Source organism: Pinus tabuliformis, chromosome 2_1 (assembly GCF_031772625.1).
Source record: "Pinus tabuliformis cultivar Carrire ecotype Pingquan chromosome 2_1, CPIR1, whole genome shotgun sequence".
NCBI lineage: Eukaryota > Viridiplantae > Streptophyta > Pinopsida > Pinales > Pinaceae > Pinus > Pinus tabuliformis.
Genome location: NC_142299.1, coordinates 64251501 through 64265208, shown reverse-complemented (window position 1 = coordinate 64265208; position 13708 = coordinate 64251501). Strand labels below are relative to the sequence as shown.

Genomic DNA, 13708 nt, shown 5'->3' with positions numbered 1-13708 from the left:
AATAATTACATCATACGTCCCCAATGTTGTGGCATATGCCTTCAACTTAGTCATACACACCCCGAGGTTTACCTGAAATTTGTCAACACTAGGTCCTACTGCTTGTTTTATCCCAGAAGCCATCTCAACTTTCTTAAAGTCATCATGCTCATAGGTTGCCAACCCACATTTTTCTAATGCAATTGGTGAAATGAAACTATTTTTAGCACCAGAATCAAACACAATTTTAAATTTTACTTTGTTTATCATACCTGAGATTTCTACCACGGCAGAATAGTGTTCAAATTTCTATTTATCAACTGTTGCATAGATTCGATGGTGGCTACGTGCCCCCCCCCCCCATTAGTGTTTTTCCTTCTCTACATTGTTACCAACTTGTAACTTAGGGCGGTCATGTTGGTAATAAGACCCCCTGCATCCCAACAAGTGATGCGCGGTAGACCTTGAACTGAATGTTGGGGAGTTCTTTTGAAAGCGTTACTTCCCTTGGGACCCCTGGCCCAACTTGTTGCTCCTCGGGTATGACCTTGATTTGCATGCGCCCTTGAAGCTGCGGGTGAATCTATACTAGTAAACATTGAAATCCCCACTGTCGGTGCTCTAGGTACCACCTTGTTTCCATATGGTGGTGGCCTCAAACTTCCTCCCTTGTGGAAGGTACGAGGGGCCTTCCCCATAAATCTTGGTTGGCATGGAAAAATGGTTTTGTTTCCACTCTTTAAGTCTAAGTGTCCTTCGACACAACGAGCCTGTTCCATAGCTTTTGCAACTGAGGATGGCTTCCACATCCGAGCCATTGCCCTAATATTAGGGTTCAATCCATAAATAAAATGATTTGCTTGGCACTAGTCAGTATCCATGTAGGAGACATACTTGACCAATTCCATGAATCTAATTTCATATTCTTCTACCATACGATTTCCTTGTACCAGGGCATGGAAGGCTCCTACCTGTTGTTCTTCATAATATGCTGGTAGGTAATTTTTCCTAAATCTCTCCTCAAATAATTCCCAAGTAACTTTGTCTGGAGTGAGGTGTAGTTGACTCTCTAAGCTACCCCACCAATTCATAGCACTATCTCTGAGTTGGAATATTGCTATTTTAGATTTTGAATTGGAATTATAATCCCTTAGTGCAAAGCACCTTCTCATTCCTTCTAACCAGGCTTCTGCATGTTCACTGACATGACCTCCAACAAACTCCAGGAGCTTAATATTTTGGAGCTCCATAGTAATGTCCTCGATTGGAGGTCCTCTATCAGAGTCTCTTGATCCCTCGAGATTTCCTAACCCTGAGGGAGGGTGCTCCACTTCCACTTCATTTGTTTGGCACCCTTTTAAAGTCTCATTAATTGCTTCTAGGGAACGCAAGATGAGAGTCAATTCCAGTGAAGGTAATGGGTTATTTGTAGGAGGTCCTTATGATGAATATCCCTTACCTTGATTTCTTCGTGTCCTCACCATTTTGAATTGTCCAAATATCTGCATGATGCGCAAGACTCATTAATCCCTCTTAGGACTTATCCCTCTTAGCTGACTCACATACATGTGTATAACGATAGTCATAAGTTTTCCTTTTACTATGCTCGTAAACAAGCATTATTAGTACTGAGAAGATTCCCAAGGATCTACCAAATCCTCTCATGTGTAAGTTCTACATAACTTACAAATTTTTTCTTGAGACTCGCTAGGGTACTAGTGAAATGTACTTGTAAGTCACACTCTAACACAAATTGTTTTCTTTAGTACCATAGCTATAATTTAATATTGAGCTAATTAATAACTTGGTTTAATATATTCAAATAATTAAGTGAAATACTAATGTGAATAATAGCCTTTTTAGTCATGTCTTCCTTTTGTGGCCATTAGTTGTTCCTTCCCACCCTTTTAAATTATGTTTTTAAAATCCTTTATGTCCATTTTATGAATCTTGGGACCCCCTATAGGACATATAAACAATTAGTCTCATCTCTTGAAGAGGCAGTGTCTTTGAAGCAAGGTTCCTAAGAAATTATCCACACACACATACACACACAAGAAAAATTGCATTGCCAAAATAAATGTGACTTCTTACTAGCTTCATGGAAAAAATCTAAAACACTGTGGGATGAAAGAATGCCACTTTGTGATATTAATAGAATGGAGAATGAAAATTGATATCACTTATATACTTTCAAAACACATAAATCTCAATTTCAAAATGTATTTAACATATAATTTTCATAACTTCTTAACTCATCAAACTAACGGAATTCAGAGAAGCTTTTAGGTCAATATTTGCGATTTAATTTCTGTAGATTTAGAGATTTTATTTTTATTTTTATTTTTTTGAGATGGTTGTGAGGTTGCAAGATTGAGCCATATCTTGAATGAGTGGTGTAGCTTTGTTATTCACAAAATGAGTTTAATCCATGCCTAGAGAAATGTGTTTCATACCCAAACATTATCAGACATGTTTTCAATCTTCAAGGATCGAAGTCTTCAAAGACTCAGAAACATAGAAGGTCGTTTTGTGAAAGTAAAAAAAAAATAACAACGAAGACCAAAAGAGGCCTGCGCAGATTCGAATATTCCAAGGGATGGCTAGTTAAAGACTCTTTCAAAACACTGGAAATATTGTTTTCCACCCAACAAAATCATTCTGATGAGAAAAGTGCAGAAATAAAATCTGCTATGGAGTCTATTTTTCCATACGAACTTATTTAATAAATTCTAGATAATCAACCTAAAAAGGTATAACTTGAGATATGAACTTTAATACTTACATGGAAAAGCTCACCATTTTTTTAGATGATATAAATATGCTCACAAATGGTATATATATATATATATATATATATATATATATATATATATATATATATATATATATATATATATATATATATATATATATATATATATATATATATATATATATATATATATATATATATATATATATATATATATATATATATATATATATATATATATATATTAGATAATTTTATCTAATATTATAAATTAATATACATTTTATAATAAAAATATTTTATATTGCTTTTTTATATATAAATGAGAGAATTTTATCTATAGACAAATGTTGTGATTTAGGAATAGGAAAATTACACAGTGGAAGTTTGTAAAAAAACTTCTAGTTATGATTGCTTAACTAGAACTTAGTTGTTTAAAAGAATGAGAATAATTTTTTTTTAATGAAAAGACCAAATTTCATTAAATTATGTGGCCATGGTGAGGAGGCACTGGAACTGTTTTGCAAAATTAATGAAATTAGGAAAGTGGAAAAGCACTAAATAAGACGATGCAATTAGATTGAAGGCAAGTGATAGGAAAGTTTAAGAAAATTTAAAGCCAAAATTTATGAAAATGGTAGGTAAGCTTCTACTGCAAATCAATTTTAGATTTGTATCAGATAGTCTTGAAAGCTAATGTAGAAAGAGCGTGCAGAGGTTACATAGTAAAGTAAGATAGGATATGGAAGATGGTTTCTATGATATCATAATCAAATTGTTTTATTTCAAAGCACTTTTGATTCATTCTCTTGGATATAAATGTAAAGTAGACACCAACAAAGTTGTTTCAAATAACTAAATCAGATAAATCATACTTCAATATCTTTCCTAGCATCGTAATATCAATAATTTGAAGTGACAGGGTGGTGGTTAGTAGAGAGGTTTCCAGGAAACGACGTGCAAGTTTAAGGCCCGTCAACTGTCCTCTCCATTTTTAAAGTTTTTGCATAGACAATTGCAGTTCAAATAATATGCTTTTCTCCCCTCTTTTTGTACTACGCTGACCAAGAGAGAGGACTAATGGCTCGCTGGCTCATTACTCAGTTCCAAAATATATCCTTATATCAGTCCCTAATTTCGTTTTCTCTCCATTTGTCATCATCCAAAAGTTGTTAAAGCTTCGGAAAATCCCTCAACTTCTAACCGATTATGGTAATTGGGAATAGACAAGAACCCAAATTAGTGAGTCCATCCGTAACTTCTGAGTTTCCAGACTCGCTGTCTGTTTCCACATTAGGGTTGACGGAAAAATAAATAAAGGTTTTCATATTAATAAAATGTAGGGTTTTAAATTTGAATGATGCCCAGATGTTAAACCAATCTAATATTTCAAAATAATCATGACTGTCGAGTCTAGAACTACATAACATTTTTTTTCTTGGCATCTATTGTTGATTGTTTTGAGAAGATATATCATGTAGGTTAAGCACCCTATCTCAGCCTAGTAACATCATTTTTCTTGTAGAGATGAGCATTATTTTTCATCATGTTTAATGGAGATAAATAGGCCTCCATTGGTCTGGCTAACAAAGAAGGCACTTACAGCCTCTCGGATCAGTTTTATGTTTACATGGATAGAGATATTTCGAAACATTGTTGTATTAATATAGATGCCAGGTTGAAATGTATTCACTTTAAACATTTGTGATTTATACTGCCGCAACTGTTAAACTAACCTGAAACCTGTAGTGGATCTCATGAGCAGCAACAAGTCAAATGATTGTAAATGCCTCAAATTTTAACATTCAAGGATGAAAAATCGATTTCACATCTAATCCGCTCATCATTTTTGTCAATCATACAAACTTTGTCATTAAACACAAATAAGAACTTGTGGAGCAAAAAAAATAAGCAGAGAAAGAGTAGAGGAGACAAAAGGATCAGAAACCTCGACTTCCTGAGAGAATTGGAAACAACCAAGAGACGTGAAAGGCCTATTGTCTCTCCTATTTAGAACAAGGGATACAATTTCATGGCAATATTATTCACTCTGGATTTGAATTGAACGTCTTTGTAGGCAACGCACTTATGGACATGTATGTCAAGTGCAGTAGCATAGAGGATGCCTGCAAACTATTTGATCAAATGCCAAAGCGCGGTGAGGTTTCATGGAATGTGATGGTCATAGGGTATTTGTGGGATGGGCAGGTTGAGGAATCCTTGAATCCTTTTCAGCAATCACAGAGCATATCTTTTGATTTGTCTCAATTTGCATTTTCGAGCATTCTCAGTGCTTGCGCCAGCTTACAGGCTTTCGAGCAGGGGAAACAGCTTCATGCTCTGGTTATCAGAGCTGTTGTCGAGTCAAATGGCATTGTTGGGAATTCTCTTATCGACATGTATGCTAAATGTGCTAGCATAGAGGATGCATATCAGATGTTTGACAAAATTCCCAACAGAAACCCGATTTCCTGGACTGCTATAATCACAGGATATTCGCAGGCGGGATGTGGCGAGGGAGCTTTGGATTTGTTTTCTCAAATGCAGAAGACAGTTGTGAATCCCCATCAAGCAACCTTTGCTAGTGTTCTCAGAGCTTGTGCAAGCCTAGCAGCACTGGAACAGGGCAAGCAAATCCATGACTACATGATTAAAACTGGTTATGAGTCGAGCATTTTTTTTTCTTCAGCAAGTGCTCTATTGGACATGTATGCCAAATGTGGAAGCATAGATGATGCTGATAAATTTTTCGGTGTGATGCCTGAGTGGAATTTAGTCTCATGGAATGCCATGATATCAGCATATGCCCAAAATGGTTATGCCATGGAGGCACTTCAACTCTTTGAACAAATGCTACAGGAAGGCACAAGTCCAGATCATGTCAGCTTAATTTGATTGCATGACAAAAGATTATTGTGTTACGCCGAGAGCAGAACACTATTCTTGCATGGTTGACCTTCTTGCTCACGCGGGCACTTGAATGATGCAGAAAAATTCATCAATAATATCCCCCTCGAACCTAATGCTAGAATGTGGATGGCTTTGCTCGGTGCTTGTAGAACCTATGGAAATATAGAGCTAGGAGAACACGCAACAAAACGCCTTTTGAATTGGAACCAGAGATGCTATGACATATGTGGTTATGTCAACCATCTACACTGTAGCTGGCAAGTGGGATGATGCTGCAAGGATTAAGAAGATGATGAAAGACAAAAGAATTAAAAAGGAGCCCGACTACAACTGGATCGAGGTAAATAACAGGTCATATGCATTTGTTGCTGATGATAGATCACATGCTCAAACAGAGGAAATTTATACAACATTGGAGAAACTAGTTGAACAGATGAAGATAGCAGGGTATGTACCAGATACAAACTTTGACCTACATGACGCGTTGAATAGACCACCGACCCCACTATGGGATCTTCTTTGGATGTGTCGGGTTTAGGTTATGCATAATACTTTAATAATGGAATAACTGACGATTATGACTGTAGATATTATATATCACATAAATTCTCATTTTCTGGAATAGCCAAGGGCACTTAATATAGTGTAGGACGTTTGTATATATTTTTGAAAATAGCAGGAAATATTAGGGCAATATAATTTTATATATTTCCACAATTTGAGAACTCTGGTGCAGTAATGTTTCCACAATCCACTTTACTGTTTTCTATCGTGCAACTGAATTCAGAATTTAATGATTGAGTACAGTCATATGGACAGCCAAAACATATGCAGAGCCCATAAGGTCCCAAAGAGTGTAAACCTGCTCTGATACCACGTGTGAGGCTCCCTCCTAGGGTCCTCTAATAGAACTAAATTCTCTAATTTCAAATACAATAAAACGGGAAAAAGTTTATTTCTAACTAAACATTTAAAATTTATTTCTTACAAATAAATAGTGAGCATTTCATTTCAATCACTTACATGAGTAATCTATAAATAGAGGAACACATGTCCCGGTAGCTTGGTTGAGATTCCCCTGAGCTCCTGATCCTAATGGAATGCTCCTCTTGACCACCGACTGGATTTACCTCCCAGCCAACTAGGAAGTATTTCCTAGCCCAGGAAACCTCCACAGGTTCCCTAGCCCTCCAATCCCAAGTCCAACAAAATGTAGTGTGTTAAAGATAAACATTACTCTCCTTCTCTCCCTCCTCTCTTCCCCACCTTATTCTCAAATAAATACTCCAAAACCACAACCAAACCAAAACCAAAAGAAAGACCAAGGATCCTCCCTCTCCTCCCCTCATCCTTCCCCTTTAATGCCCCTTTCTCTTTTCCACCTCAACCACCTCTCATTAATGTCATAACTACCCCCACATCCTTACACTTGACTTATCTTCTCCCGATTAAATTTGAGAGGACATCTTGGGGATAAGATATGAATATATAATTTGGTAATTAATTGGAGAGGACCACGTCTTCTCCCAAGTAAATTTGAGAGGACATTTTGGGGATGAGATATGAATATATAATTTGGTAATTAATTGGAGAGGACCATGTCTTCTGCCAAGCAAACTTGAGAGGACATTTTGGTGATGATATATGGATATATAATTTGGTAATTAATTGGAGAGGACCATGTCTTCTCCCAAGTAAATTTGAGAGGACATTTTGGGGATGAGATATGAATATTTAAATTGGAATAAATGGAAGGAGACCATATCCTATCAAAATCCAAATTTGAGGAGGTAATTTGGGAATAATAACAAAATTTATATCAGTAATAAATTTACAGTTTCACCAATGTAGGTATGTACCAATATTTCTTGGTAATTATAAATCAATATTCTAAGGTAATTTAAACACTAGTAAAATTTGCATGATAATATTAAGTACGACATTACAGTATCATACTTCAGAACTAGTAGGATGTCATTCTATGGATTGAGACTCGAATATGCCCTTGATGGTAGTTCAAACTATATTTCTTTGAAAGACAAGATGGAGGCATTGTTGGAAGACAATGAGATTAAGGAATTCATAGACAATGATATTCCTAATCCAGTTGATGCTCAGGATTTGGTAGAGTGGAGAAAGTGTGTGGAAAAGGTGAGAAGTATTATCCTAGAAGGAGTTCAAGATCATATTGTCTCAAACCTCCATGGTAAGGAAACTCCATTTGCAATGTTGAAGGCCTTGAAGGACCTGTTTCAAAATAACAGTCACCACAAGAATTTGGCACTAAAGGACAAGATCAAAAATATCAATATGGAGAAGGGCGACACAATACCAAAGTACTTGACCAAGTTCACCCAATGTTGAGATGAGCTTGGAAGTGTTAGTGTTATGGTTACTTAAGACAATATGGTGATCCTAGCACTTCTATGACTTCCCAGGAGCTCGCACAGCTACTAAGACTTAGTTAATGGGAGGGAGAATCTACCAGAGTGGGAGTGATTATGTTCTAACTTGGTACAAGAAGAGATTCAACAAAACACCAGGGATGGATCCTCATCCAAGCATGATGATGAGGATAAATATACCTTAGATGGAAAGGTGAAGAAAGGGAAGGGGAAGTCAGCCCATTCCAAATTAGATTCCAGTTAGGGTGGCAAGAAGAAGGACATATAAAATATTAAATGTTTTCACCATCACAAGTTGGGACACTATGCCACAAAGTTCCTGCACAAGAAGGTTGGTAAGAAACCCTAAGGAGGAGTGGCAAGTGAATTTCTTGCTTCACAATTCGATCTGGATTTCACCCTCATCGCTTGCATGGTGACATCAGTGATGGGTAGTTTGTGGTACCTGGATAATGGAGCCTCATTCCATATGACCGACAAAGAATATTTCTTTAGCAACTTGGAGGAGAAGAACTTCTAGATGCACATCGATATGGGAGATGATAGGATGTATAGTGCGACCAACATCAATATTGTTACCTTTCAGAGGGATTCTGGTACTCCTCTCACATTAAAAGATGTCATGTATGTTCTAGGCTTGAAGAAGAATTTGGTTTCAATTTCCATGTTGGAGGACCGTGGCTATGATGTGATATTTAGCAAGAGAAATGATTTCCTTCATCATATAGCCTCAGAATAGGTGAAGCAGATTGAGGGTCGAGTGAAGAACCTCTACAAATTAGATGTAGAAGACTGCATTGCTTTGACCACTAAAGCAGAGAAGGTTCAGAGCCGAGACATCGGTGAGTTGTGGCATAGAAGATTGGGTCACTTGCACCGTGAAGCTTTGAAGATCATGCAAAAAAATTCTACAGTAATTCCCAAGCGTACATTAGAGCAGAGAGACACATACAAAGGTGTACATTGGGGAAGTACACAAAAACTTCTATTCATGATAAATACAGTCGAGTGCAAGTGATCCTTGATAGAGTTCACTTAGATGTGTGTGGACCGTTCTCGACAACATCCACGACCAAGCACAAGTATTATGTAATATTTGTTGATGATTTTTCTCGCAAGTGCTAAATTTTATTCATGCAAAAGAAAGATTAGATGTTTGCTAAATTTTATGAATTTAAAGCACTTGTCAAGAAATATACTGGTAGGAAAGTTAAAGATATCAGAAGTGATAACGATGGAGAATATGTGTCGAATGAGTTCAAGAAATTTTGTGCATTAGAAAGCATTCAACGAGAGTTAATTGCACCTCATAACCCACAACAAAATGGGGTAGCTGAAAGGAATAATAGAAGTATTGTGGGAGTGGCATGAGCGATGTTACATTATGAGGGCCTAGTATTGCACTTGTGGGTTGAAGCATGCAACACAACTGTTTATTTGTAGAACAAAAGCCCTCATCGAATTCTCAAGATGACTACACCAGAAGAAGCTTTTTTCAGGTAAGAAACTAGATGTGGCAAACTTTAGGATCTTTGGATCATCAGTCTACTATTATGCTACAAAGGGAACAAGAAAAAGATAGAGCCAACACTTGAGTTTGGCATATTTTTGGGGTACACTGATACACATCACAACTATCGGGTGTACCTTCCATCCAACAGGATGATAGTGGTTCATAGATAATTTTTCAATGAAGAGAAGGCCATGAGATTTTTCCTTGAGAGGGAGCTTCAGTTACATGTAGATGAGGATATTTTAGCTCCAAAGGAGGAACCTCAGGATGATGTGGAGCAGCCACATGTAGAGGAGCAGAGATTGGAAGCACCCACTGATGCAAAGACTTCCAGAGATGGAAGGAAGTACATCATAGAGGCTGACATATCGATGCATGATGCCAGAGAGAATGTGGGAGCACCCACATCATAATGCAGACAAAGGAGGTCACCAAATCGGTACACCGGCTACATGGCTTTGATGAGCGAGAGGGTAGAGGTTGAGCCATCCTCATTCAAGGAAACAATGTAGCAACCAATATGGGTTGATGTCATGGTTGAGGAGTATGACTCAATTATCAGAAAAATGTTTGGGAAGTGGTCCCAAGACCAACAGGCAAGTCATTGGTGAGTTCTAGATGGCTTTACAAGGTAAATCAAGCAACATATGGGAGTATGGATAAAAACAAGGCCATATTTGTGGCCAGATGGTTCTCTCGAGTGAAGGGAGTTGATTATGATGAGACCTTTCCTCCAGTAGCAAGGTACTCATCAATCAGATATATTTTAGCACTTTTAGTGCAGATGGGATGGAGGATACATTAGATGGATGTGAAGACAACATTCCTCAATGACATGATAGAGGAAGCAATGTATATTGAGTAGTCGGAAGTATTTGAGACCTTCAACAGAGAATCACATGTGTGCAGACTCAAGCAAGTGCAATATGGACTGAAACAAGCACCTTGTGCTTGGTACACCAGGATTGATAGCTATTTCACCGGGTTGGGCTTCACCAAAAGTGAAGTAGATGTGAACCTTTACTGTATTGTGGTTGAAGGTAAATTTTTTATTATAGTATTATATGTCGATGATTTGATTCTAACAGGTGATGAGAAGTTGGTAAAATATTTCAAACAGGATCTTGCAAGAGAATTCGAGATGAAGGACCTGGGGTTGAGTCATTACTTTCTTGGTATGGAAGTATGGCAAGGAGATGAGGAACTGTTTGTCTCTTAGGGAAAGTATTCCAATGAGATATTGAAGAAGTTCCACATAGAGAGCATAAAACCCATGGAGACTCCTCTTGCAGGAAATTTGAGGAAGGAAGATGTTACTTCAGGTGAAGTAGTGGAGACTACTTTTTATAGACATCTTATGGGTTCACTTTTGTATTTGGTGAACACATGATCAGACATGTGTTTTGTATTTAACCAACTTAGTCAAGCCATGGTTAAACCAACCAAACTTTATTGGAAGGAAACTAAACATGTGTTGAGATACATCAGAGGCACCACTCAGTTTGGTCTTTGGTACAAAAGGACAAAGGGAGTGAAGCTTCAAGGCTTCACAAAAGACGATTGAGCAGGGAGTCCATCCGATAGGAAGAGCACATTAGGGGAAATCTTCAGTATTGGGTCAGTGACAGTTTTTTGGTACAATAGGAAGTAGAGATCAGTTGCACTCAATTCAACAAAAGTAGAGTACATAACTACTAGTCAATCATATTGTGAGGCTATCTAGATGAGAAAGATCCTTGTTGGGTTATTTGGTTAGCAAATGGATCCTATAGTGATTTATTGTGACAATAAGATTTATATCAAACTCTTTGAGAATCCAATTTTTCATGATCGATCCAAGCATATCGACATCTGGTATCACCATCTACGAGATTGTGTTCAGAGGAGAATCATGTTGTTGGAGTACATTCCTACAGAGGAGTAAGATGCATATATTTTGACAAAGGCATTATCAAGATGCAAATTCGAGTTTCAAAGAGGAAGGATGAGGGTAGTGTTGTGGTCACCAACAACCCCCCTCTTCGTTTGATATTAGTAATAACATCAAGCAAAGGGGGACCCTTAGCCAAAATCCAAAAAATATTTTTGTTTGAAAATTCTTTTGTATCAGCTCCCTAAAAGCTATATCGCGTCGCAACGGAAAAAGGAGCGCTTGCCAAAAACACATAAATACACTAAAAAAAAGAGCGACGCGAGAACCCATCGCATCGCGCGCATTAAGAGCGTTTGAAAAAGGAGAACCTAAAGAAACGCCGACGGCCGATATGCGACGTCGCACGTCGCAATGCCACGCAAGCAGCACAAAATGACAAAGTGAAAACCTTGCGATGTTGCAATCTGCGATCTACGACCATGCAAAGCTGCGATCTGCGATATCAGCGATCTGTGATCTGCGATATTTGCGATCTGCGACAACACTTAATAACATTGCAGCCATCGATACTGTGATACCAATCGCAGAAAAAACTCATCGCAAGAATTCTCCGACATACACTGTAGATCCAAAAATGAAAGCGCGCCTTAAGGGAAATTAATGACCGCATGCCCGAATATCCAGAAATGATTGCATCGCATTTATCAAAGAGTCAAGTTATGATGAATGTCATTAATTTCGCATTCATTAGAATTTAATGCTTTCATGCCAATCTTTTCGTCATTTCCCTTCTTCTTTGCGTAAACTGCAAGACATGCAACTTATATAAATATATATGCAGGAAACATCTAAGGAGAAGTGAAGAGCGCCAATAAGACAACAGAGAGAAGATGCCTCCGCAATTGGATGCCGCATGCAGCAGAACCGCGGATTCCAGAGTATCGCCCAACAGGCACTGATGAAAATAGACTGTCCAAGATTCAGAGTCAAAAGTGCACAAAAGCATCATGTTTAGAAAAGATCCTGAAGCTCAGACTTGGTAAAGAAGAGAAAGAAGCGCAAGAGAAGAAAGACGCTCCAGAAAAGCTTGGAACAAAGAACGGAAACAGTTCTCAAAACAGGGGATTGTCCATACAGCGCGACTTCTAACTCATTGAGTCATTTGCACGACCGGAAACCGAAATAGAAACAGCAAAATCAGTTCGAAAAGAAACTGGGTTGTACTAAGTGTGCGCACAGTGAATACACCCAGCTAGAGAAAGGTTTTCGAAAATATCTACTAATCTAACAGAAAGAGGTGTCAGCGCTTGTTGTTTCTAATTTTCAAGCTCGAACAAAAGGAAAGGACAACCAGCCGACTCTTTCAGGGCGAACAGCGCATTGCTTACAGCACTAAGGAGCAGATACAGAAACGGTTAGAAATTAGATTCAATTTTTAGTAATAAATTTATTTTTAGTAAAAGGGCGGTCATTTGAAGCCGTTCCCTGAATTTGTGTAAAGTAAAATTAGTCGGTTACTAGTATTTAACCCTTCTCCTTGCATTGGAGAAGGGTCTGAAATTTTTTCAAAAAACTTGTCCTCAGAACATGCACTTTTGCACCCTCGGAGGGGGTTTTTGATGAATGGACGGATCAAGATTTATTTATGTTTGCATTTTAATACCTGCTACTGATGTTGCACTTCTGTACTCTTAGTAGGCATTAGAAGCAAGTAGAAATAGATCATTATTGCTTAAGGTCTGTAAGTTTAAAATCAGTCATAAATGGTACTTTTATCTCTTGACTAGTTTCTGCTTGCATTCTTAGAGTAATATACAACTGATGTTATTTATATGTTAACGTATGAATGAGTGGACTACCATTTGGCACTTTTGTACGGTGGAGTCATTGATTTGTGCTTAATACATGAATCGCTGATTATGCAATATGCTGTTCACAACCGTTTTGCTTAACTTCTTACGCAAGATGGTTCATCTTAATTGATTTATATTCTCATAATAGCTGAATAATCTTCATTACCAGTTATTCTGTGAAATCTTTCTAGATTGCATAATGGAAAAATTCTGTCCCGGGTTAGTGTAGATTAGATGTATTGTTTTTGTTAGATTAAAGTAGTATAAAGTCATTTCAGAATTTAGAATTAGATTAGTTAAGGAATAATTACAGATTTTCTACTATCATTTTCCACACACACACATCACCATTTTCTACACACACACACACGCCTTAGAACGGGAAGCTGGTCCTGTCATCCCCAGTCGGACCCGCTACAC

The 13708-nt window shown here is 37.6% G+C and overlaps 1 protein-coding gene across 1 annotated transcript in view; it reads left to right on the top strand.

The window, feature by feature from the left end:
- The window catches only part of LOC149198785 (putative pentatricopeptide repeat-containing protein At2g01510), a 68699-nt gene extending 63070 nt beyond the window's left edge, over positions 1–5629 (top strand). The window contains exon 3 of the mRNA XM_089400360.1: positions 4812–5629. Coding sequence (XP_089256486.1) covers positions 4812–5629 — 818 coding nt within the window. The remainder of the gene's footprint in view (positions 1–4811) is intronic.
- Positions 5630–13708: the final 8079 nt, after the last annotated feature.